Source organism: Plecotus auritus (assembly GCF_963455305.1).
Source record: "Plecotus auritus genome assembly, chromosome: 8".
Lineage (NCBI taxonomy): Eukaryota > Metazoa > Chordata > Mammalia > Chiroptera > Vespertilionidae > Plecotus > Plecotus auritus.
The window spans coordinates 38,291,247-38,317,894 of NC_137782.1; the positions used below are offsets into that span (position 1 = coordinate 38,291,247).

Consider the following 26,648-nt stretch of genomic DNA (forward strand, 5'->3'; position numbering starts at 1 on the left):
CTGCCTGATCACCCCTAACCACTTTCCTGCCTGCCTGATCTCCCCTAACTGCTCACCTGCCTGCCTGATCGCCCCAACTGCCTCTGCCTCAGCCCCTGCCACTGCAGCTTCGTCAGGAAGGATGTCTGGAATGACATCTGGAAGGTCATTTGGCTGTCCAGTCTAATTAGCATGTTATGCTTTTATTATTATAGATATTGAATCATACTAGAAAGTTCATTTCAAATCTTTCTATTGTATTTTAACCTCTATAGAGAATTCCACTTTCATTATGGTTTGTTTTGTATTTAGTTATTAATTCATTCCCAATCTCATTAAAAGAAGAGAAGGAGGGGTAATTATATCAAGACACTAAGCTAAAATTGTTCAATTTTTCTTTTTCTCCTCCTAAATTATACTGTATATACTACTAAATTCCTTAGTAGAGACTGGGTTATTTGTATTTGGAACAATAGAGATATTAAAAATGAAATTATAACTTATTAAATTTAGTAAGAAACAGAGTAGACTAGTTTTGTCTACCAAATATTTTAGTAATATTCCATAAGAAATTTCAAACTTGGGAAAATGTTGACTCACGTTCTTCAGCAAGTTGCATAGATTCAGGTGCCAGGAACTTGTAAACACAATGGCAGTGTTTGCTTAATTTTGAGTTAATTATTATTGTAAGAAAAGCAAATATACAATTCTGCCTTGAGAGGTCTAGGGAGACTCAATTTCAAAAGAATCTTCAATCTAATCAATATACTTCCTCACTGAAACATCTAATGGGTTCATGACAAAGGTATTGAAGGATATTAAAAATAATCCAAGTATTTTTGACAACATTAATAAACCACAGCACAAATTCTATTATAAACTACTGCAGAGCACTTTTGGATGTTACTACTCACTTGCCATTATCATCAATTATAAATAAAAACAAGTAACTTTTATAAATGCCACTTTAAATGCAAGTTTTAGCATCTCATTAGAGCTATGTTCAAGTACAAATAAACACCATCATATTAAATATATATAAACTAGAGGCCCGGTGCACAAAATTCGTGCACGGAGGTGTGTGTCCCTCAGCCCAGCCTGCACCCTCTCCAATCTGGGACCCCTCGAGGGATGTCCGACTGCCCAACTGCCCACCGGGATCGGGCCTAAATGGGCAGTCGGACATCCCTCTCACAATCCAGGACTGCTGGCTCCCAACTGCTCGCCTGCCTGCCTTCCTGATTGCCCCTAACCGCTTCAGCCTGCCAGCCTGATCACCCCCTAACCCAGGGGTTCTCAAACTACGGCCTGCGGGCCACATGCGGCCCACCGAGGACATTTATCTGGCCCGCCGGGTGCCACTGCCTGTCCTGCTTAGCAGCCGACTCGTCCCAGGCCCGCAGTGCGCATAGGAATTTGTTCATAGTTTTTTTTTAAAACTATAGTCCGGCCCTCCAACGGTCTGAGGGACAGTGAACTGGCCCCCTGTTTAAAAAGTTTGAGGACCCCTGCCCTAACCACTCCCCTGCTAGCCTGATTGATGCCTAACTGCTCCCCTGCCAGCCTGTTTTCCCCTGACTGCCCTCCCCTGCAGGCCTAGTCACTCCTAACTGCCCTCCCCTGCAGGCCTGGTCACCCCTAACTGCTCTACCCTGCAGGCCTGAGTCGCCCCCAACTGCCCTCCCCTGCAGGCCTGGTCACCCCTAACTGCCCTCCCCTGCAGGCCTGGTTCCCCCCAACTGCTCTCCCCTGCAGGCCTGGTCCCTCCCAACTACCCTCCCCTGCTGGCCTGATCGCCCACAACTGCCCTCCCTTGCAGGCCTGGTCCCTCCCAACTGCCCTCCCCTGCTGGCCATCTTATGGTGGCCATCTTGTGTCCACATGGGGGTCAGGATCTTTGACCACATGGGGGCAGCCATCTTATGTGTTGGAGTGATGGTCAATCTGCATATTACTCTTTTATTAGATAGGATAGAGGCCTAGTGCACAGGTGGGGGCCAGCTGGTTTGCCCTAAAGGGTGTCCCGGATCAGGGTGTGGGTTCCCTTGGGGCGTGAGTCAGCCTGGGTGAGGGGCCTGTGGTGGTTTGCAGGCTGGCCACACCCCCTGGCGACCCAAGCGGAGGCCCTGGTATCTGGGGTTTATTTATCTTCTACAATTGAAACTTTGTAGCCTGGAGCAGAGCCAAGCCTTCTGCTTGCTCCGTGGCGGCAGCCATTTTTTTTTTTGATTTATGTTTATTTATCTTCTATAATTGAAACTTTGTAGCCTTAAGCGAGGCCTGGGCTGGCCAGGGTGTGCAGAAAGCTTGGCTTCCTCCATCACCGGGGGAAACCCTAGCCTCCTTCTTTTTCCAGCTCCATGGCTGCCGCCATTTCTGTTTGGGTTTATGTATCTTCTATCATTGAAACTTCATAGCCTTAAGCGGAGGCCTGGGCTGGCCAGGGTGTGCAGAAAGCTTGGCTTCCTCCATCACTGGGGGAAACCCTAGCCTCCTTCTTTTTCCAGCTCCATGGCTGCCGCCATTTCTGTTTGGGTTTATGTATCTTCTATCATTGAAACTTTGTAGCCTTGAGTGGAGGCCTAGGCCAGCAAGGGCAGGCGGAAAGTTTGGCTTCCTCCATTGCCAAGGAAATCCAAGCCTCCCTCCTGCTCTCTGTGGCCATAGCCATCTTGGTTGGATTTATTTGCATATTCGCTCCTGATTGGCTGGTGGGCATGGCTTGTGGGCGTGGCTTGTGGGTGTAACGGAGTGATGGTTAATTTGCATATTACTCTTTTATTAGATAGGATACATATATACATACACACACGTATATGCACATGAAACCTTTATTATTTAGAAAAGAAACTCAGTAAGCATAAGGATCTCATGTAAATTAAGAACTTATTTATACATGCAACAGCTCTGGCCAGTGCATTACATCAATGAGTTATAGAATCTAGATTAAGCACATTAGTCATGTATCAGAATCACAGCACACAAACAGCATTTCATTTTATAGTATCACTAAGAGGCCTGGTGCACGGGATTCGTGCACTGGTGGGGGCGTGGCCTGCGGGGATTGGCTCGCTGTGGGAGCGCCACTCATCCCGGTCAGCCAAGTGGCACACCCACTGTGGGAGTGCACTGACCACCAGGGGGCAGCTCCTACGTTGAACTTCTGCTCCCTGGTGGTCAGTGCACATCATAGCAATTGGTCGACCGGTCGTTCTGGTCATTCCACCATTCAGTCACTGGGCTTTTATTATATAGGATGTTTTCTGAAAGGAAGTCATAAATTAATCTTTTATTATAGACTCAATCATATTTATACACACCAAGGAAATGACAATGGGCAAGTTATCTAACTTCTCTGAGCCTTGTTATCATATATCTAAAATTGAAATGATAAAGTTTTAAAGTTTACCTCATAAGGTTGTTGTGGTGGTAAAGAGATAATGTGTGTAAAAAGCACTTGGCAAAAGTCCAGGGCCACCATAGATATTATTATCATTGTTACCACTTTTTGTTAAGGTGACAATCACTTCATATGTGAAGAGTTAGTTCCTGATTAACAGGTTTTTCTATCAAGTTTTCTTTGGGCATGGTGCACAATGTCTGAGGTCTGGTACTTGGAACTTAGTAAAATTAGGCAATATTATCACTGCCATCCACAATATCTGTATTTTGCCATTCTTATATTCTAGCCAAGTGCATGTCGGTGGAATTACAGACACAGAAGAAGAAAGAATTAAAGAAGCTGCTGCTTATATAGCCCAGAGGAATCTTCTTGCTAGTGAAGAAGGAATCACAACATCCAAGCAGTCCACAGTATCGAAACAGTCTTTGTCCACTCTCCACCAGGAGGAAGTTTTTGAGAAGAAGTCAAGAAAAGTTGCAATTCGAGAAAAGGCAGAACGCCTGTCACTAAGAAAAACAGTAAGAAAAGACAAGTTAATATAACTTACAAAAGTAGAAATGCATATAATGTGTGTGTGTGCGTGTGTGTAGATAGAAATTGACTTGTTTCAAAAGAAGAGATATGTGATCTTGTGGAGAAACAAAACTGAAGAAACTAAGAAGAAGACATCAAAATATATAGGTCAGAGAAAGACAAACAATCGTTTTAAACTCCATGTAATTTTAGGTTCTATAGAAATTTGCCTTCAGGAAGTAAAATATGTACGTTGGCTTTAAAATGTTAAAACTTAAATGGCGTAGCTTTTAAAAATTTTATTTTTGAAATCATTGTTTATTTTTCAATTACAGTTGACACACAACATTATATTAGTTTCAGGTGTACACCCTAGTGATTAGACATTGTATAACTTACTAAGTGATCATCCCTCTAAATCTCATACCCATCTGATACCATACATAGTTATCAGAGTATTATAGAGTCTATTCCCTATGTTGTACTTTACATCCCCATGACTATTTAGTAACTACCAATTTGTACTTCCTAGTCCCTTTCACCCATCCCCAGAACCCCTGCCCCCCAAATCTGACAACCATCAAAATGTTCTCTGTATCTATAAGTCTGTTTCTGTTCTGCTTGTTCATTTATTTTGAGTTTTAGATTTGCTTGTTGATATGTATTTATTGCCTTTTATTATCCATTTAAAAATATTTTTATTGATTTCAGAGAGGAAGGGAGAGGAAGAGAGAGATACAAACATCAATGATGAGAGAGAATCATTGATTGGCTGCCTCCTACACACCCCCCACTGGGGATCAAGCCCACAATCTGGGCAGGTGTCCTTGACTGGAATCAAACCTGGGACCCTTCAGTCCACAGGCTGACACTATCCACTGAGCAAAACCAGCTAGGGCCATATTTTTTAAAATCTATTTTCTTTTTTTTAAAGAACACTCTTTAATATTTCATTTAATACTGGTTTGGTGGTGATGAACTCTAGCTTTTTCTTATCTGTGAAGCTCTTTATCTGTCCTTTGATTCTAAATTATAGCTTTGCTGGGTAGAATAATCTTGGTTGTAGGTCCTTGCTTTTCATCACTTTGAATATTTTGTGCCAGTCTCTTCTGGCCTGCAAAGTTTCTGTTGAGAAATTGAGTACCACATTTACCTATACTGCCATCTTGACCAGAAGTCTTAAATGGTGTATTTATTTTAAAAAGGAGCAAGGAATATGCATTTGACATAAATATAAAAGTCAGGTTCCAAATGGAAAAATTATGATTTTGGTTTCTGCTTATTTTAATAGTACAAGTTACTTTGATTTTATAATATTTTGATTTTTTTTCCAGTTAGAAGAAACTGAGGCATTTCATAGAAAGATGAATGAAGATCATCTTCTTCATGCTCCTGAGTTTGTCATCAAACCTCGTTCCCACACTGTTTGGGAGAAGGAAAATGTAAAATTACACTGTTCAGTATCCGGCTGGCCAGCACCTCGTGTCACATGGTATATGTTATCTTTTTGAAAACTACTCCTAAAATCAACTATACAAAATTAATATTACCTCTAGTTAAAATATTCAGCATTCTTAATATGCAGGAGTCATTGAAAGCATTTACAATTTTGTATAGATTTTTAAAATAGTGAAGAAAGTATACTGGGATTAATATTTTATGTATGGGAAAAACAGTCTTGTATACGTTATGATACATTATAATTATACTGGAGGCCCAGCGCATGAAATGGTGCATGCCCCAAGCCATGAGTCACCCTGCCCGCCCACTGCCGCGAGCCGGGGGGCAGGGACCGAGAGATGGTCAATGCACCTCATGGCAACTGGTCAAGTGGTTGTTCCGGTCGTTAAGCTTATGGTCCCTGGCCTTTTATTATATAGGATTATACAAATGGGTCTTTATCTTATAAAAGTGTTAAAATTTTATCAACATATTTACATACAAAGACAATGTATATCTATAATTTCTATGCATCATAAAAATTTGTTCTCATTAAATAAAGATAGCATTTTGTGATGAGAAATAATACTGCCTTTTAAAAAATAATTAAAACCCAAAGGGATCCATCTCTACTAATCACCTGAGCTGAGGTCTCAATGTGTTTTTTCTAAAGCCGAGAAAAAGAGGGGATTTGATGGGAAATATCCTATATAATAAAGAGGTAATATTCAAATTAACCCTCATGCCCTCACAAGATGGCTGCCTACGATCAAGCTGGCAGGGGGGTTAGTGAGGGACGACCAAATGACTGAACATCAGGCTGCATGGGGCAACCAGGCTGGCAGGGGGGTTAGTGAGGGACGACCAAATGACTGAACAGCAGGCTGCATGGGGCAACCAGGCCGGCAGGGGGGTTAGTGAGGGACGACCAAATGACTGAACAGCAGGCTGTGTGGGGTGACCAGGCTGGTGGGGGGGCCATGAGGAGCGACCAGGCCAGCAGGGGGGCAGTTGAGGGCAACCAGGCCAGCAGGGGGGGCAGTTAGGGGCGACCAGGCCAGCAGGGGGGCAGTTAGGGGCAACCAGGCCGGCAGAGGGGGCAGTAAGAGGCAACCAGGCCGGCAGGGGGGCAGTTGGGGGCAACCAGGCTGGCAGGGGGGGGCAATAAGAGGCAACCAGGCCAGGGGGGTGCAGTTGGGGGTGACCAGGCTGGCAGGAGGGGCAGTTGGGGGCAATTAGGCTGGCAGGGAGGCAGTGAGGGGCGACTAGGCTGGTGAGGGGGCACTTGGGGGCAACCAGGCCAGCAGAGGGGGGCAGTTGGGGGCCACCAGGCTGGCAGGGGGTCAGCAGTAAGGGGTGACCAAGCCGGCAGGGAGGGGACAGTTGGGGGCAACCTGGCTGGCAGCGGGGGGCAGTTAGGGGCAACCAGGCATGCAGGGGAGGGCAGTTAGGGGCAACCAGGCATGAGGCGGGGGGCAATGAGGGGCAATCAGGCCAGCAGCAGGGGGGGGGCAGTTAGGGGTGACCAGGCAGGCAGGCAGGCGAGTGATTAGGAGCCAGCGGTCCAGGACTGTGAGAAGGATGTCCGACTGCCGATTTAGGCCCGATCCGGGGGACATCTCCTGAGGGGTCCTGGATTGGAGAGGGTGTAGACTGGGCTGAGGGGACTTCCTCCCCCTGCCACACACACCCCTGTGCATGAATTTCATGCACCGGGCCTCTAGTTACTAAATATGGGGCCTGAAGGAATCTTCTTTTCATAAAGAATAAATGCTCCCTTTCCCCTTCCATTATATATGGTAGCCAAAAAAAAAAAAAATGTATACACAATTTGAATGATTACAAAGTCAGTGTTTATTAACATACAGTTCATTTTCAAATTTTAAAAGAATCTACAGAAATTAGTAACTTTTTTTGTCAATGCCTGTTTTCAAACTGATGACCATTTTGGTCCAGGCACTGCTGATAATGTGAAGCAATGGGAATTGCAAATATCAAGAATCATTTCGTTTGGTATTTGTGTGCCCTCAGCTTATCAACTGTTGCTGGTTTTGTACTGTAAACTCTATCCTTTTGTAGCCCCATAAAAAAGTCTAGTGGATAAATTTTCTTTGTTTAAAGCTTAGTCTGGCTTCACCCATTATTTCAAATCAGTTAAACCTGAAAAGGAGTGAAAGTTGAGTTATCAGCTGTTAAAGTATGTATGCATTTATGGGGGGACACCCTGTGACCCAAAAAATGTATACACACTTTGAGTAATTATAAATGTATACATACTTTGAAAATGTTTGTACTTCAACTGCATTTTCAAACTTCAGTAGCATTTTAGGATGAATTTCTTTTGTTTAAAGCTTAGTCTGGCTGAAAAGAAAGAAACATCAATTGAGCTATCAGCTGTTAAAGTGTGTATACATGTTTTGGACATCCTGTATATCCTATTGCAATTGTCAATGATTTTTTGATTCCTAAACTCAGAATTTTCTTATTATGTGTCATGCATATCTGCCAAAGAAAGCAGAAATATGAAAATGATTGAGCCAACTCAAAAGGCATTTTTCACTTTATTCTCTGACATGGATATTTTGCATGCTATTTTTTATTGTCAGGAGTGGTGGTAAATGCACCCTATATTGCAGTATAAACACTACACCGAAGGACATTGCCACTCGCAGAGTCCCTGCTTTCTTCTCCTTTTTTCCCCATGATCTCTAATGTTGGTCAGACATCTGGCTAGCATGAATGGAGGTAGCTGACAAGATAGATCCAGTTACCTGACTAAGGTCATTCTTAAGGAGCAGGTGGAGAGTTTTTAAAAATTCACCTATGATGTCAACCTGCCTCTACTTATAATTTTTCTTGTATGTAAACGCTTCTCAGGGTTCTTGAGTTTGAAAACCAAAGAGTGAAAATCCAAGCCAGCTATATATTATCAAGGCAGATAATGTATAGTACACAAAGGTGAGAAATGTAGGAACATATTTCAATGCAAATGAAGTTTAAAAAAATAAATTTATAAACTTTAAAGTATAAAAGTATACTATAGTAAGCTAAGAATCAACTTATCTTTGCCTCATCTCTCTCTGTGACTACAGAGTTACATAATTTGGTCTATTAAAGGGATATTTTCTTTTCAAAAACAGATGACTTGTCACCTAAAAAAAAAAAAATCCAGACTTTCCTATAAAAATTCATAAAGAATAACAAATTTCCAGCTCCAAGAATTTATTTCGTCATTAAAAACTCCTCTTCTTTCATAAAATTCAAATGTACTACTAATAAACAAATAATCAGAGTCCTTAGTTAGGTACATATATTTATTACATAGCATCCTATCTCTGCTTTTTAAAAATTAGAGTTAAAGATGCTTTTTAAAAGTAATACCTGGCAGGTAAATATTCATTTCTTAAGCATTTATTTATTCTACTAAATCCACAGGAACTAGAGTACAAGCATGCAAGTGAACATTGATGGTGTTATTTATTAAACTGGAGTTTCATGGCTCTACAAGGCAGAGCTCAGATATGTTAAAGATTAAACTCCTTATATTCTGTTTTGTTGGCTGGAAAATTAGTGATTTAAAAACAAAAAATATATATAAAAAATAAAAACTCTCCAGAAAAATTTGAGATAACCAAATTGTTGACCCTTAGAATTCCAGTTAAATTGAAAAATAGAAATACTGTCAATTTTCAGTTATCCTCACTAATGGAATTGAGCAATAGTATGATTCTTTACTAAACTTTTATATCTGGCTTTGAAATTTTCAGTTTCTCAACCTGTGAATTTTATGTCCTACGGGCTCCTTTTAAACAAAAACCAAGGGACAGAGACAAGATTTGCCTCAGGAATGATTGGGAGGCTGTTAATTTACTGGAACAAGCCTTCCCTAGTTTCTTAGTGCTTGGAGAAGACAACTTCATTCTTACCCCAGATTCTTCCAGTAGGGACGGATCAGAGCATTTCACAGAAAGTCCTGTTGTCCTGCAAGTCAAAGGAAAAGTAAATATGAAATTTGGACATTCAGCTAGTAGATAACTGAAAATTGTCTATGGCAATATAAAAGGTCAGATCCAGTTTTTGTGGGGCATGAGGTTTATTCATTGTGGGGGTAGTCTTTACAAAGAAGAATATAAAGTTAGTATAAATTAGACATACAGTCTTGTAGAGACCTGTGCTAGTGGGAGACCCTACAACTTGAGCCTTATTGGCTCCAAGATAAATAAATCCACTTCTGGAAGTAAACTTCTGTGTGGGATTAGTATATATTCCTGCATATGTTGTCTATTAATGAAGCTCTGACTTTGCAATGCTGCTAATGGAATCTTCAGAAGTCATCCATCCCCTCGATGAGCAGGGAAGCCACAGCCCAGCAAGAACCCAGGTGGTTGGTGATTTCTTTGCTGGCATTTATGCTTTTATGGTTCCCAACTGCAGCTTCCTGGGTGTGACACTGAAGACAAGTATGAAAGAAATAATTGAGAATGACCTTCTTGAATAGGAGGTAAATATAGGAATAAGTGTGTGATAATGCTTCATGTAGTCATGCTGCCTCTGTTTGCAACAGTTAGGTCCTTAGTCACGTATTTCAAAGGCATATGTGCCTGGTGCCTGGCTCCCTTAGAGCCCTTTCCAAACTTGATTCCAAGTTTCCACTAGGCACCCTCGGGTCATGGAAATCCCTGAGGTCTAGCAAATGATACGCACATGCAGCAGCTGCTCTTTGGTCAGTCCCACGTTGTTTTTCTTAATAGGCAGTATTTACATAATAGCTTGTATGACAGGCTATATATTGGTTTAAAAGGTAGGGGAACATTTATATCTGTATAGTCAGGCAACTCCATATCCACAGTTTCACATCCACGGATTCAACCAACTGCAGAGTGAAAATATTCCAGAGGAAAAAAATCCCAGAAAGTTCTAAAAAGTAAAACTTGAATTTGAAACATGCTGAGCACTATGCTGAATCCATGCAAATGAAATGATGTGTAGGCATGCTTTATTGTAGCCTATTTGCAAATATAGTTTACATGCAAATATTACACCATTTTATATAAGGGACTTGAGGATCTGTGGATTTTGGTATCTTCAGGGGTCCTGAAACCAACCTCTTGTGCATACCAAGGGAGGATTGTATTTGTTTTATTTGTATAAAGGAACTCTGGAAGAAGAGGTAAGAATGGTTGAGAGTTGACCTATGAACCAGGAGGTCATGATTCGGTTCCAAGTCAGGGCACATTCCCAGGTTGCAGGCTCGATCCCCAGTGGAGACAACCAATGATTCTCTTTCATCATTGATGTTTCTATCTCTCTCTCCCTCCTCTCTGAAATCAATAAGACAAAACTAAACAAAAAAACAAACAAAAAAACCCCCATGAACCTAAGGAGAGCAATAAGCTGTGGGGACGGAGCTGGGTAGAAGGCAGACAAGTGTGAGGAAGGAGACTGCTCCCTGTGCACTCTTACACTTGCTGGTTCTTGGACCATACAAATGTATTGCCTCGTCTTTTTAAAAATTATATGAATTACAGGAAAAGAGAACAGTTCTCTTTAAAAGAAGGAGAGAATTGAGTTAAAAAGAGCCTAATTTCATTGGGTTTCCAACCCAAAGTCTAGATCAATTTTATCAATGAGAATATGGATTGTAATCTGCAAGGAGATTCACACAAACTCACTGGAGCATGTGTTGGTATTGGTGAGTAGCATTCAGTCATTCACTCATTCAACACCTTTTTGAATCCTTATGTGGATACTGGGCTAGATCCTTAAGCAAGACACTTAAAATACATGTTTGGAATTCTTCACATTGCCCCTAAGGTCATCGGCAAATAGACACTTAAAGAAATTGTCATTAGGCATGGTAATAATTTAAAACCTAGGAATGAAATAATATGAGAAATATATCTTAGAAAGAATGTAGATTTTGGAAATGTCTTCCTCTATTTTTGCATATTATGAGAATTTATAAATTCTATTATAGATTATGTATTGAATTTGTTTATAAGAGTAGAGTTATTCACAATGTATTTAAATTTAGTATTTTCTGCCATATTATCTTAGGAAAACAACCTACATTTAGAATAGTTAAAATTATTTGTAATTTTTAATTACCTCCCAACTTAAGGGTTTGGGGTTTTATTTTAGATTTTTTTTCTATTTATATAATTTCAAAATCTATCCAAATGGGATAGATCTCTCTCAGCTCATTGGTTTTTAAATTGGGTAATAACTATTTACTCAAAACATAAGGTTGAATTCTAAGCAACAGTCACCTTTGTGGTGGGATTCAATATGATAAATACCATTTTACATGCATTATTTGCTGATAGAAAAAAATTAGACTGAAGCCTTTTTACTTGACGATGCTTTACACCACCAAAGACCTTCCATTGTTACCCTTGTATCCAAAAAGACATTAGTTTAGGGCAGTGGTCGGCAAACTCATTAGTCAACAGAGCGGCAAACCGCGGCGCTGCAGTTTGCCAACCACTGGTTTAGGGGAATTTAGTGTGTGTTTTACACACATAAACTAAGAGTTTATTCTAGAAATAGTTATAGTAAAATGCAAGCTCATTAATTGTTTGTAGAGGCTACATGAAAATGATAAGTGAAATAGTATACATCTGAATATTCACGAGAATTTCAGAAACCTCTTGACAAAATATCCCATGTTGTAGATTGCTCTCCAGAATTAGCTGATGACTGGCCAGTTTGGAATTTCACTTTCCAGAAATAACAAGCTGTGAAGCATATACTAATACAGAGCAGGCCAAACATCCTTCCTTTCTTTTCTGACTTAATACTGAAGATAGCCAATGTCAAGTGACCCAGAATCTGAATGCCTTGGTGACTTCCTTGGAAAAGAGTTGAATTGCTTTTTACTCCTTGCCTGATGCTTTAAAACAGGCGTTTCTTACAGTGACAGCTGGCGTACCAGAGGAAAGACTAGAAAGATCCCTCAAAGTGGTGTGTGTGTGTGTGTGTGTGTGTGTGTGTGTGTGTGTTTTAAACTGATTTCATGTGCCAGGTTGTCACCTTAAAAAAGTCGTTCAGGTGCTAAGTTGGTTAGTACTGGAGAGCAAAGAAGGGGAAACAACCCTGGGAGCTGCAAAATCCTGTTTTAACTCAAACTTTATGGAGATATGAACAACATTTTTTGTCAGAAGCCAAATTGAGTGTCACCCAGTTGTTGGGTCAAGTAGCACATACCACAGCCTTTGGTGTCATATTTCTCCTCTTATGCTAAAAGGAACTACTGAAAACACCCAACACATGAAAACTGAGCAAGAGGGAGCTTTGAATCAAGTGTGAAATTACCTAACCTAATTCAATCAAAAGAACATGTCAATTAACAGATTCTACTCTGTCATTTGTCAAAATGAAGAATGTTTGAAATTAGAAGCGGCCAGCAGATTTCTTGTTACAGGCCACCTGATCAGATAGTCCTGTCTGCCTGGAGCCCTGTGGGGAGGCAGCTGTCTGAAGCTGCTTCTGGGCTGGCAGGAAGCAGCTGGCAATGTGTTCTATGGGTTGGGTAGGTTATGCCGCTATGACTGCCACACAACTGCAATTCTTTTTCTTCACTTAAAATTCTTTTTATTTTCCAATTACAGTTAATGTATAATATTAAATTAGTTTCAGGTGTACAACCCAGTAATTAGACATTTACATAGCTTACAAAGTGATCACCCCGATAAATCTAGTACCCACCTGACATCATACATGCAACTGCAATTCTTAAGCCAGTCCAGCCCTCTCATCCTATATAATAAAGAGGTAATATGCAAATTGACCATCACTCCAACACACAAGATGGCTGCCCCCATGTGGTCAAAGATGGCCGCAACAAGATGGCAGGCAGAGGAGGGCAGTTGTGGGCAATCAGGCCTGCAGGGAACGGCAGTTGGGGGCGACCAGGCCTGCAGGGGAGGACAGTTAGGAGCGACCAGGCCTGCAGGGGAGGACAGTTAGGGGTGACTAGGCCGGCAGGGGAGGGCAGTTAGGGGTGACAAGGCTGGCAAGGGAGGGCAGTTAGGGGTGACCAGGCCAGCAGGGGAGCAGTTAGGTGTCAATCAGGCTGGCAGGCAGGTGAACGGTTGGGAGCCAGCAGGCCTGGATTATGAGAGGGATGTCTGGGCAGTCGGACATCCCTCAAGGGGTCCCAGATTGGAGAGGATGCAGGCTGGGCTGAGGGACACCCCCCTCCCCTGGGCCTCTAGTTTTAGATATGAGAAAAGTGAGACACAAAGAGCCTCAACTTACTGTTTTTATATGCACTTATTTTAAATTACCCATACCAGAACTCTGTTTCTTTGGCCCAAAATTATGGAGCTATAATTAATCTATTGCATTACACAATAATTCCATTGAATTTAATGAACAGAGTGCCAAATATGTGCCCATGACTCATATTTCCTTGAGAATGGGAATAAAAGTAAATATGGATCAAACACAGTCCCCATCATCAAGGTGTACTGGGAGCTTAGTAGAAGTGACACATATTTAGCAATAATTTAATATGTTATACCTTGCAATTTGATCCAAGCAACTGATGCGGAGAGGCAGGAAAAATTAATATTGTGTGGGATCTTAGGGAGGAGTTTATTGAAGTGGCGTTGGAGATGAATATTGAAGGATGAGTTGGGATTTTGCTAAATGGAGAAGGAGAATGATACATTTTAAAAAGTATAGAAAATGGCCCTCATGGGGTGGCTTATTTGGTCATCCCATGCACCAAAAGGTTGTGGTTTTATTCCTGGTCAGAGTACACACCTAGATTGTGGGTTAGATCCCCAGTTGAGGCATGTAGGGAGGCAACCAGTAGATGTTTCTCACCCACATTGATGTTTCTCTCTTTCTCTCTCCTCCCCACTTCCTCTCTCTCTAAATTCAATAAAAACATATCCTCAGGTGAGGATTAAAAATAAAACATAAATACAAAGTATAGAAAATGGATTTGTGTTTCAGGGGCATAGAGCCTGTGTGCACACACATGTATGTGAATGTGCAAGTTGGCAAGAGGAAGCAACTGATTCAAGATTATTTTCTTTCTTTCTCTCCCTTTTCACCACTTTCCCTGATCCCAAACCTCTTTATAACCATTTTCAGAAGTCTGAAGAAATAAAATGCAGCTAAATAGAGAAAATGGAAGCATCACATGTTGTCAGGAGCCAGACTGCCTGGGTTTAAATCCCAAATCTGCTATTCCTAGCTGTGTGAACTGGACAAGTTACTTAGCCTCTTCATGCCGGGGCTTCTTCAACTGGAAAATGATGTTAGAAACCGTTCTGCCTCATGTGGTTGTTGTGAGGGCAGAATTTACAATCTATTCATAAAGCACTTAGTTCTGTGTCAGTTGTGGTTATTTGTGTTATTTATGTTATCTGTGCACATAAAGTGGCATGTCTGAAAGGAAAATAAGTGAAATCCAGCTCCTTTTTTGGGAGGAAATGGCTTAAGCAGGAGAGACTGGCACCATAGCTGCTGGCTATTGAGACCTTGAGGACGTGGTAAAGAATGAAGGTGCCACTTCTAGACTTGGGAGACAGTGTCTCAGGAAGGACCCTTCCATGTAACCTCTCTCTCTGAGGTCTGAGAGGCTTAACTAGGGGTGGGACAGTCAGAAAAGGGGAAGCCTTCAGCTTATATTTGTCAGAATTTTTTTTCATGATTAATATTTTAAGTTCTTCCAAGCCAGGAGCCATGCTTGCTTATGAGTGAATAAAACACATATAATGAAAGCTGACATTGTTTTTTCACAACATGCAAGAATGTTAGTAGGAAGAATGTTTTACTTTCATCCTACATAGACAGCCAACAATAAAGCCCCTAACATGAAAACTGGGATCCCCTCTGTTGTGTCAACAATGGTCAAGTTTTTCTTTAGATCTTTTACTGAAGGATAATATGCATACAAAAAGTGCATATTATATATGAATGTGGAACTTTGATGAATTTCTGTAGACTGCACATACCCATGTAACCAAGCACCCAAGTTGCCTTCTTCATATTTCCCCCACCCACTCTTCTATCTCTCCACTCCACTGCCCTCCCCGACCCCAGGGGGAAATCACTTTCCTGACTTCTAGCAGCATGAATTGGTCTTTTCTGGTTTTGCACTTTATATAAAAGCAATCATTGTACTGTGTACTCTTGTGCCAGGCTCTTCCACTCAACATTATATATGCAAGATTCAACCACATTGTTATGAATGGTCAGCTTCTTAAATGTACTTTTTATGATGAAGGACAGGAAAGTAAGTACATTGAGAAGTTTTATTGCATTAACTGTGCATTTTATTTAATCTACTGTAGACATGCCTTTATTGAAGAGATGTTGCTGCTGACCTCAGTGCTGTGTTTACAGGTGTTCCTTCAAGAATTATGTGTGCTTTTAATCATGAAGCTATTTGCATACACTTCAATTTACTTCCCCTTGTTTCCATTGTCTCGTAGGTATAAAAACCAGGTGCCAATAAATGTCCATGCAAACCCTGGAAAGTATATTATCGAAAGTCGATATGGAATGCACACGCTGGAAATTAACACGTAAGAAGACATCAGGGTCTGTGTGTGTTGCCTTACAGTCACTCAGGGAGGCACCTCACCGCTCCAGTCACAGCTGCCCGCCCCCCTTGTTCCCAATGCAGCATGATCACAATGGGGGGCATGCACATGCATTGCTTCTCTAGGTGCCCAGCTGAGAATGATATGCATGACTCATTCTTACCAAGCCCACTTTACCTACTAAAGTGATCTTAAGTTTGAATTTAGCCAAAGATGATAAAAAATTCACATCTTTTTATATGCTGGAGAGTTTTTCTTAGACATCAGGAAGAAAATAAGTTATATAAATAGACATTAATGTTCAATTATTTTTAGTATTCCAAATCAACATCATCATCATATTCTTTTGCCTTTAATTAATAAAGGCCATGAAGGTTGGGGTGGATAGCAACGAAAGAAAGTAAGCTGGACTAGAGGAAATTACTCTTTCTTTAAGCTCACCAGGAACTATGGAAAATTATGCACCTGCCCTATCAACCTGTAGATGGAGGCAGGGTGGACATTGGAATGTTTTTAAAGCAAAATTCGAAAGCAAAACCCACTTTAAAATTTCTAAGTCCTCAAAAGTTTATTGTGTCCCCTAAGATGGTTTTGCAATCCAAAAAAGTTAAACTCCCACCATCTTCAGTTCACATAAAACCATGACATGTCGAGATGTCAGAGTAAAACCTACAGCATTCTGATCTCAAGAGATTTAGAGCCTTCTCTTCCGGTCAGAGCAATTGACACGTAATGTAATGCTGGGCTTCAAAGAGATGCCTGGCACCATGTGACATCACCAAGCTCTGACCCTGACCTCAAATCACGTCAGTTCTGCCGGTCAGTTGTTCTATAGAGACAACAGCGAGCTACGTGGTTGCTTGATAATTAAATGTTATGAGAAATACAATTGCATCGACCTTCCTGGGGTTCTATTCATGTCTGTGAAATTTCAGCAAGGATTAAGTTTATATGACTGGAACTAAACTTTCAGGGACAATGAATAACACAGACACTGGTAGTGATAAGACACAAAACAACCTGCTTGGTAATCTTAGCCTGTTCATCTCTCTGTGTGATCATTGTCTCCCTAAATCCATTATTAAGACATCCCAATTTCTGTATTATAACTCAGAGGACCTTCCAAATGGCAGTTCTTGTGTCGTGCTGTGGGCCAAAACTCCAAGTGTGCCCTGAACCTTAGTAGAATTAAGGGATGAATAACTTGTTTGTACTTTGAGGCTAGAACCACACATTAGGCCCACCTGGATCTGGTCTGGGGCTCAGGGAGGCTGTGCAAGTCTACAAGGAGAGGTTGTTTCTTTCCCTGTCGCCCCGGACTGAAACTCACCATGAGGGAAGCCAGCAGGGAGGCTGTGCCCCCAGTTTATCTTAATGCTCTTCATGCTGTAATGTATGTGCTTAGCATTTTATTAACGTTTTTTGGACATTAAAAATGAATCCGGGCAAGGGTCACAATGGACTACAGGTCTTCTCCCATTCTGTGCTGCTGGCCTGAATCTGCTGTAAATCTCTTGAACTACATAAAATCCCACAGGGAGCCAGATCAGAGAGCAGCTTCTTCAAGAGTTCCTTAGAATCACGCTAGCCACTGGTTTACAGTGTGCATTGGTAGCAAAGAGACCCTTGAGGGAGCAGCTAGTAATTACAGGGAGTGCCACTGTGATGGCCACGCGTTTCTGTACGTTCTTTCAGGTGTGATTTTGAAGACACCGCTCAGTACCGGGCCTCGGCGATGAATGCTAAAGGAGAGCTTTCAGCATACGCCTCGGTTGTGGTAAAGAGTAGGTTTGCTGGACTTGTTTTATTCAAAATGCACCTTTTTATAATTTATTCTCATTGCTAAAGAGCAAATTAGAAGAAGTTCACATGCATTTCTGCTTTCTTTTCTAGGATATAAGGGAGAGTTTGATGAGACTCGCTTCCATGCTGGGGCTTCCACCCTGCCCCTCAGCTGTAAGTTTAAAAATAGATATGCTAAGTGCTATCTCCATTTAAAATACAGCATAATATGCTGTACACCTGAAACTGATATAATATTGAAATAGAGATAATAATAGCACTTACCTAATAGGGTTATTATGAAGCTTGAGTTAATAGATATTAAACACTTGGAACAATACTTGGCACAAATTGAACTCAATAAATGTTAGCTTGCCTTTTCAAATTAATACTAAGAGATCTTAGGAAGAGAGATGAAACATGAGAGAAAGGGTCTAAGTGTTGGAAGTTGAGCAGTTATAGGTTTTAATTTCGCATGTGATACCTTTGAAACCTTGTCATTAGCTCTATATTTGTGAACTTCTACATCCCATCTGGAAGAGAGGAAAAACTAATATCTATGCCATGAGGTTTTTGGAAGGATTAAATGTCATGCCAATGGTAGCTTGCCTGGCATATAATAACCCACAAATAAATAGTTGTTATTTTCTCAAGCCCTTTCCTTTGAGAAAAGAGAAAATAAAACCTGGGAGATTTTATGATGGAGGCATTTACACAATCTATAAATAAGACATTTCTAAGAAAACTATTTTTAAAGTTACAATATTTTAAACTTTCCATTTTCTCCATTGACATTTCTTGTAATACATCTTTTACTCAGATTATTAAAGAAACTAAAGCAACTTACTGAAAAACTCAATTTTTATGATGAATTGATATAATAGCTATTTGTGCCCAGATTACAAGCAACGAAGTTTAAATGAACTCAGAATCTAAAATTAAAAGTGCATATGTATATTGCAACTAAGTCTAAGCTAAATGTGGTATTTAATTTATGTTTTATATAACATGATCTTTAAATTATATTAATTATAAATAAGCTTTTCTGACCAATGAAGCAAGAATTTTCATGCATAGAATTTCCATTTCTCACAATGTGCTATGTACTTCTTTTATAAGACTTCATTTTTGCTTAGATAAATTATTTGATCAGTATTTGTTGTGACTGCTCTCTGCCTGTGGTTATTAAAATGCTGTGTCTCTTTGATGAAAAGAAATAAACTGCTGATATTTGTTTTTGTTGTACCCAGTTGCCGTGACCCCTTATGGTTATGCGTCCAAGTTTGATATCCACTTTGATGACAAGTTTGATGTGTCTTTTGGGAGAGAGGGCGAGACGTTGAGTCTAGGCTGCCGTGTAGTTATCACCCCTGAAATTAAGCATTTCCAGCCGGAGATCCAGTGGTACAGAAATGGTGAGCCTTGATAATGAATTCTCACTTAGGTTCTTATTCACAGAAGGTCACAGACTGGGCTTGGCACCGGAGCATGAATGTCCATAAGACTGCAGACCTGTTTTTCAGGGCTGGCAGAATTTGAACATTAGAGGATGTTTTAAAAAATTTTTACACATATATCAAACTAGCAGAACTTCCATAATATTTGTGAAAATTATAACTTACCACTAAGTAACATGGAAAGGATTACAAAAAAATGTGTTTTTGCTATTGTAAGTTGGATATACATTCATTTTGTAAGTTTCTTTTATTTAGTAAAATAAATGAAATTTATAAACCAGTGGGACTAGGAAGCATGTCAGTTATGCATGGGGTACCTGGGCAGTCTGGGGCAGCCTGGGGTCCCTGGGCAATGGCTGGGACCTGGACCTGGGCTTAGACTGAAGCCAGCATGGCAGCAGCAGCAGCACTGATGTGAACATGTCCCTAGAGGAGGAGAGGGGCAGCATGGGAGCCATCCGTGGAGGCCAGCTTGCCTGTCCATCCCCAGAACTTACCTTTGTGGCATCTGCATAGATATTAACTCCCTGGCCTGAACGCTGTCAAGAACTGTCAACAATCAGGGAGTAAACTTTGTCAATAAAATATTACAAAATAAATGTGTGTACATAGACATTGCAATAAAGCACATAAGGTAGTTGTTAGAATTCTTCAAAGAATTTAGAATCTCTGGTTATGAAAATTGCCACAACATTGCAAAGCAACTATCTACAGACTTAGAAATAGAAACTAAGTTTAAAGATTGTCCCATTCAATGTAAAAGAACACTATTTTTGTATGAAACTTTGGATGAAGCAATTATTAACAAGGAAGATAATTTTGAAATTAATTTTTCCTCTTAATTGAAGAGATAATGATAGGATGCATAAACATGTGTTTGAATTATATACAAACCATGAAATCATTTTCAGTTTTCTTGTTTGACCACCACAAATTATGGAACATGTTAAAGAAAACATTAAGATGCAATTATATAAATTACATTTAAAATTAAATTTACACTGTGGAGAACAGTATGGAGTTTCCTCAAAAAACTGAAAATGGAACTCACATTTGACCCAGTAATCCCACTCCTAGGAATATATCCTAAGAAACTAGAAACACCAATCAGAAAGGATATCACCCCTATGTTCATAGCAGCACAATTTACAATAGCTAAGATTTGGAAACAGCCTAAGTGCCCATCAGCAGATGACTGGATCAGAAAACTATGGTACATCTACACAATGGAATACTATGCTGCCATAAAAAAGAAGGAATTACTACCATTTGTAGGCACCTGGATGGAATTAGAGAACATTATGCTAAGTGAAATAAGCCAGTCAATGAAAGAAAAATACCACATGATCTCACTCATTTGGGGATAATGAAAAACATTATAAACTGATGATCAAAAAGATAGATACAGAGGCAGTAAAGCATCAAACAGACTGTCAAATTACAGGGGTAAGGTTAGGGAGAGGTGGGGGAAATAAGAGATCAACTGAAGGACTTATATGCATGTATATAAGAGTAACCAACGGATGCAAAACATTGGGGGTGAGGGCATGTATGGGAGTGGGGTGGGGGGGGGCAATGGTAAGATATGTACACATATAATACCTTAATAAAAAAATAAAAAATAAATTAAAAAAATTAAATTTAGACTTACATGAAACTGATTTGTATGGGAATTAAATCTTTTTAGAAAAATTGTTCTTCAAGAATAATCAGCTCTAGAGTAGTAAAATTTATATTTTGAAATAGTTTATCAGAAAGTTAACTTTATAATACTCTAACTATATGAGACTATTTAATATAAATTTATGTAATACCATAATTAAGTAACACTCTTAACAGCTGTAATAATAGTGGCATCAGCAGAAGGATTCTTCTCAAAATAAAAAAATTTTCAAATCTCCTTTGTGATCTTGCATTTGTAAAGCATGAGTGATGTTGCTTTCAATTACATCCACTTAAAATGAAATTGTTAAAGGTATGAATTTGATGGCCTAATAACTGAATTTGCAGAAAATCAAGCCAGAAATATTTATTGTCAATCAAGATATCATAATAATAAAGTATTATTTTTTGTAAAAGCATGGCACAAAAATATTAGTTTTTGCAGTTTGTATCATTCCTATTACATTTTATAAGTGATAAACTATTTTTAGAAGAAAAAGCGTTATACTTTTTAATGTACTTTTTTCTCTGCTTTTTGAACAAGAGACCTTGCCATTTCATTTGCACTGGGGGTTATGTATCTGGCACTGGTCCCTCGCTTCTGGTCTAGTATTTTTACCAATATAAACATGGCAGAATGACTCAAAGCCCTAGAGAATTCCTCTTGTTGTCAAATAGCCTTCAATATAGAAGGAGAGAAATAGAGAAAGGGTAGAGGGAAAGAGAAGAGAGAGGATTGGAGGGGAGAGATGAAGAAGGGAGAAATAGAGGGAAAAAATCAGTTAATTTGCTGACTTCTCTCCCCAGGAATACCTGTTTCTTCATCAAAGTGGGTGCAAACCCATTGGAGTGGAGATCGGGCAACACTGACATTTTCTCATCTCAATAAAGAAGATGAAGGCCTCTACACAATCCGTGCACGAATGGGAGAATATTATGAACAATATAGTGCTTACGTCTTTGTTCGAGGTAAGACCTAGCAGAAAGCATCTTTAAAGAATCTTTAAAACACTGAGATCAAATCAGTCTATCCAAACATGTTTTATGTAATGATAGAAGAGCTGTTTGAAAATTCTTCCAGATTACATGGCATAGGTGTATCAACTTCCAGACCTGATGTAAAGAAGTTAACCCTGAAGGCACCAACCCAAAAGTAACTAGTTTCAAAATTGTGTTACTGTCACTAATGTTAGTACTTTCCTCATCTTCAATGAGCCAACCGTGCAGTTCTCTATAGGTGTTCCAGTAGAGATGTTAAATCCTTTATGAAAAGCCATCTGAGTTTATGGAAGCTGCAACAAAAGGATGATGTGTTATTTGGGAACTTACTCTTTAATATCTATTTTGGGAGCAAATTTATTATTTCATTTCTTAGCTTTTTAAAATAGTTTTGGCTTTAATCAACTAGTAAACAAAGTGCTACAACTTAATTCTTTTTTATTTTTTAAGATTTTAAAAAATCAATTTTTAGAGAAAGAGGAAGGGAGAGGGAGAGAGAGAGAAACATCCATGTGAGAGCAAGACATTGATGGCTGCCTTCCTGGGATCGAGCCTACAAGCCAGGCATGTGCTCTGACTGGGAATTGAACTGATAACCTTTCTGTTCACAGGATGACGCCCAACCAACTGAACCAACCGGCCAGAGCTATAACTTAATTCTTAAAACAAACTATAATCATCAATTTTAGGATTTTTTATTTTTTTCAGCAGTGTCTTGAGTGGATCATATATGTACAAGTGGGAATGTTATTTCTACATGAGGCCCTAGCACACTGGGAGGACCATTAATACCTCCAGGCTATAAGGGGGGTTTTCAGTGTTCTTTTATGTGATGGTCAGCCAGGTGTTGCTACAGCAGGAGTAAGAGGAGAGGCTCAGGGAAACAGAGTATTTTATTTTTATATATTTTTTTATTGATTTCAGAGAGGAAGGGAGAGGGAGAGAGAGAGAGAAACTTCAGTGATGAGAAAGAATCATTGATCGGCTGCCTCCTGCAAGTCCCCTACTGGCATTTTAGCCTGAAACCCAGGCATATATCCTGACCAGGAATCGAACTGTGACCTCCTGATTCATAGTTCAGTGCTCTACCACTGAGCAACACTGGCCAGGCAAAACAGAGTATTTTATACTTAGAAATCCAGAGACAGGAGGCAGAGCATACCATGCAGGACCACATGGGAAAGAAGCTGCATTGGTTGGTCAGGAGACAGAAGGGGCAAGAGTTAGGGGAGAGCCTAGATCATGGCTTTTACTGAAGTTTCTGTGGGAAAGGCAAGACGGAGCAAAGAAGTTTAGGATTGACTCCTGTGAATAATTTAGGGATGGTACCTAGTTATGTAGTACCTGGCCCTGGGATGATTAAGGCAGAGGGATATTTCCCCCTAGGGCACCTGGGCCAGACCAAGGAGGCCTGGCTCTGGATTAATTAATTTGCATATCAAAGACAGGCTCCAGGCTGAGCCCTCTGCTATCTCCAAGAATTGGCTAGCTCCAGCCAGAAAGGTATATAAGATGTCAACATATCAAAAGTACAGAAAATAAAAATATAAACAATACAGGTTGTCTTGCTAATTTTTTAAACTTACCATGGGAATGGTCCAGATGGTTATCTTCAGTCTTGTTTTTCAGAGTCCTAGATCCCATCTATGTTGTTGTTCCACTACCCTCTATGATGCTGTCCCATGATCCCATTCCAGTCTATGGGAAGGGGAGAGGAAGGAAGTGGAGAGCAGAGATGCACACAGCAGTTCTGCATGTGAACACTTAGCCACATGCACACATCTCACAGTGAGGGAAGCTAGGGTGTCTAGTCTCTTGTCGGGCAGCATGTTCCCTGCTAATGCTCAGTAGTTTAAATACTAAAAGGAGGGAGGAAGAGTGGATAGTGAGAACAGTTAGCAGTTTATACCACACCAGTACTCAACAGCAATAAATGATCATTGAATTTAGCCACTGACTAGCAACTGACAAAGATACATGAATATCTATACCAACTGAAAAGTGTGTTAGATTTTCTCCTACGTGAAAGCATTATGGGAAAAGTCATTATTGCCACAGGGAAGAAAGAAGCTAGCCTTCTGGGTAAATTGCAATGAAAACAGACACATGGGAATTTATCAGCAAGTACGTTTCTTTAGCCAAACCATCTGGATAAACCTGACTAAAAGTCTTTGCTTCTTTTCTCTATTATCTTACCTGAACCAGAGAATATCCCTGGTGACCCCAAAATACTTAGTTATGCCTTGGTGGTTTCTCCTGGACTCTTTCTGGGCACTGTGACATAGTCTGGAGTACCCCAACATTTTTCAGTGCCCATGCTCAGAACTGTGGCTCTGTCACATTTAGGCCAAACTTCAGATAACTAACTATATATGGGGGAGGGGGGGGGAAAGAGGGATTTAAATTAGAAATTTATACTTAAGCCAGTTTTCAAATTCATAAAATAAGGAAATGGAAAGATTCTAAAATTTATCAGATATTGATATGAGAGAATTGAAAAGGTAAATAGGAAAGACAAATTGGAAAGACAATTTCAGCAATTCCTGAATAAATTATGTATTTTAGATTCTTTTTTTAAAATCTTTTTTGAGGTATAATTTACATCTATAAGATTCAACCATGTTAAGTGAACATTGCTTTTTAGAATATGTATGGAGTTGTGTAACCATCATCCACAATCCAGCTTTAGAACATTTCTATCACACCAAGAAGATTTCTTATGCCCATTCTCCACTTATCCCCAGTCTGGCTCCTAGGCAACCACTAATCTGCTTTCTGTCTCGATAGATTCATCTTTTCTGGACATTTTTGTATATGTGATCTTTTACATCTTTCTTCTTTTCTTGAGCATATATTTTGAGGCTCATTATGTTAGTAGTTTGTTCCTTTTTATTGCTGACTAGTATTGCACTGTATGGATATGCCTCATTTTGTCTATCCATTCACCAGCTGATAGATTGTTTCCACTCTAGATATTATGAATAAGACTGCAATGAACATTTGTGCTCATATTCATGCACCTAGGTCTTAATTTCTCTTGGGTAGATAGATACCTGTAAGTGGAATTACTGAGTCATGTGTTAAATTTATATTTAACTCTTTAAGAAATATTTAAATGACATTTTATGGTGTGTTTTTTTTAAAAAAAAACTTTGTATCCATTAAGCTGCATGAGGCCATTTCAATGCTAGAGCTCTGGTATTTTTGCTGCTTAAAAAATAGCTTCCAAACTATAATGTGCAGTGTATAAAGCACCATATGTCATTTCCAAAGACGTATGGTGGTTTATACACTGCACAAAGACATTCCAAAGTTGTGCTCATTTGGACAGGAGTTCAGTCCATAGATAATATGTGTTCTTCATGGAGAAGAAAAAAGATAATATAAATAAGAAAAAAAAAGAAAAGCCTTTCATTAGTTTACCATTCAGAGATACCCAGTGTTATAATTTTTTTTTTTCAAATTTTTATTAAGGTATTATATGTGTACATATCTTACCATTGCCCCCCACCCCCACCACACTCCCATACATGCCCTCACCCCCCAATGTTTTGCATCCGTTGGTTACTCTTATATACATGCATATAAGTCCTTCAGTTGATCTCTTATTTCCCCCACCTCTCCCTAACCTTACCCCTGTAATTTGACAGTCTGTTTGATGCTTTACTGCCTCTGTAACTATCTTTTTGATCATCAGTTTATAATGTTTTTCATTATCCCCAAATGAGTGGGATCATGTGGTATTTTTCTTTCATTGACTGGCTTATTTCACTTAGCATAATGTTCTCTAATTCCATCCAAGTGCCTACAAATGGTAGTAATTCCTTCTTTTTTACGGCAGCATAGTATTCCATTGTGTAGATGTACCATAGTTTTCTGATCCAGTCATCTGCTGATGGGCACCTAGGCTGTTTCCAAATCTTAGCTATTGTAAATTGTGCTGCTATGAACATAGGGGTGCATATATCCTTTCTGATTGGTGTTTCTGGTTTCTTAGGATATATTCCTAGGAGTGGGATTACTGGGTCAAATGGGAGTTCCATTTTCAGTTTTTTGAGGAAACTCCATACTGTTCTCCACAGTGGCTGCACCAGTCTGCATTCCCACCAGCAGTGCACGAGGGTTCCTTTTTCTCCGCATCCTCGCCAACACTTGTCGTTTGTTGATTTGTTGATGATAGCCATTCTGACAGGTGTGAGATGGTATCGCATTGTTGTTTTGATTTGCATCTCTCGGATAATTAGTGACTTTGAGCATGTTTTCATGTGTCTCTTGGCCTTCCTTCTGTCTTCTTTCGAAAAGATTCTATTTAGGTCCGTTGCCCATTTTTTTATTGGATCCTTTATCTTCCTTTTATTAAGTTGTATAAGCTGCCTGTAGATGTTGGAAATTAAACCTTTATCAGTGATACCATTTGCAAATATGTTCCCCCATACAGTGGGGTTTCTTGTTGTTTTGTTGATGGTTTCTTTTGCTGTGCAAAAGCTTTTTATTTTGATGTAGTCCCATTTGTTTATTTTCTGTTTGGCTTCCATTGCCCTAGGGGCAGTATCACTGAAAAAGTTCTTTTGGCATATGTCTGAGATTTTGCTGCCTGTGGATTCCTCTAGTATTTTTATGGTTTCCCGTCTTATATTTAAGTCCAGTACCCATTTTGAGTTTATTTTTGTGTATGGTGTAAGTTGGTGATCTAGTTTCATTTTTTTGCATGTATCTGTCCAATTTTCCCAACACCATTTATTAAAGAGACTGTCTTGACTCCATTGTATGCTCATGCCTCCTTTGTCAAATATTAAATGCGCATATTGGTTTGGGTCGATATCTGGATTCTCTATTCTGTTCCATTGATCT

At 39.7% G+C, this 26,648-nt stretch overlaps 1 protein-coding gene across 3 annotated transcripts in view; it reads left to right on the forward strand.

Moving 5' to 3' along the window:
* Nucleotides 1-26,648, forward strand: part of MYOM1 (myomesin 1) — a 153,414-nt gene that overhangs the window by 38,263 nt on the left and 88,503 nt on the right. For all 3 annotated transcript variants that reach the window (XM_080685527.1, XM_080685528.1, XM_080685529.1), the window contains exons 4-10: nucleotides 3,669-3,900; nucleotides 5,230-5,387; nucleotides 15,787-15,879; nucleotides 17,593-17,681; nucleotides 17,791-17,853; nucleotides 18,930-19,094; nucleotides 21,606-21,767. In XM_080685527.1, the coding sequence (XP_080541653.1) occupies nucleotides 3,669-3,900; nucleotides 5,230-5,387; nucleotides 15,787-15,879; nucleotides 17,593-17,681; nucleotides 17,791-17,853; nucleotides 18,930-19,094; nucleotides 21,606-21,767 (962 nt within the window). The remainder of the gene's footprint in view (nucleotides 1-3,668; nucleotides 3,901-5,229; nucleotides 5,388-15,786; nucleotides 15,880-17,592; nucleotides 17,682-17,790; nucleotides 17,854-18,929; nucleotides 19,095-21,605; nucleotides 21,768-26,648) is intronic.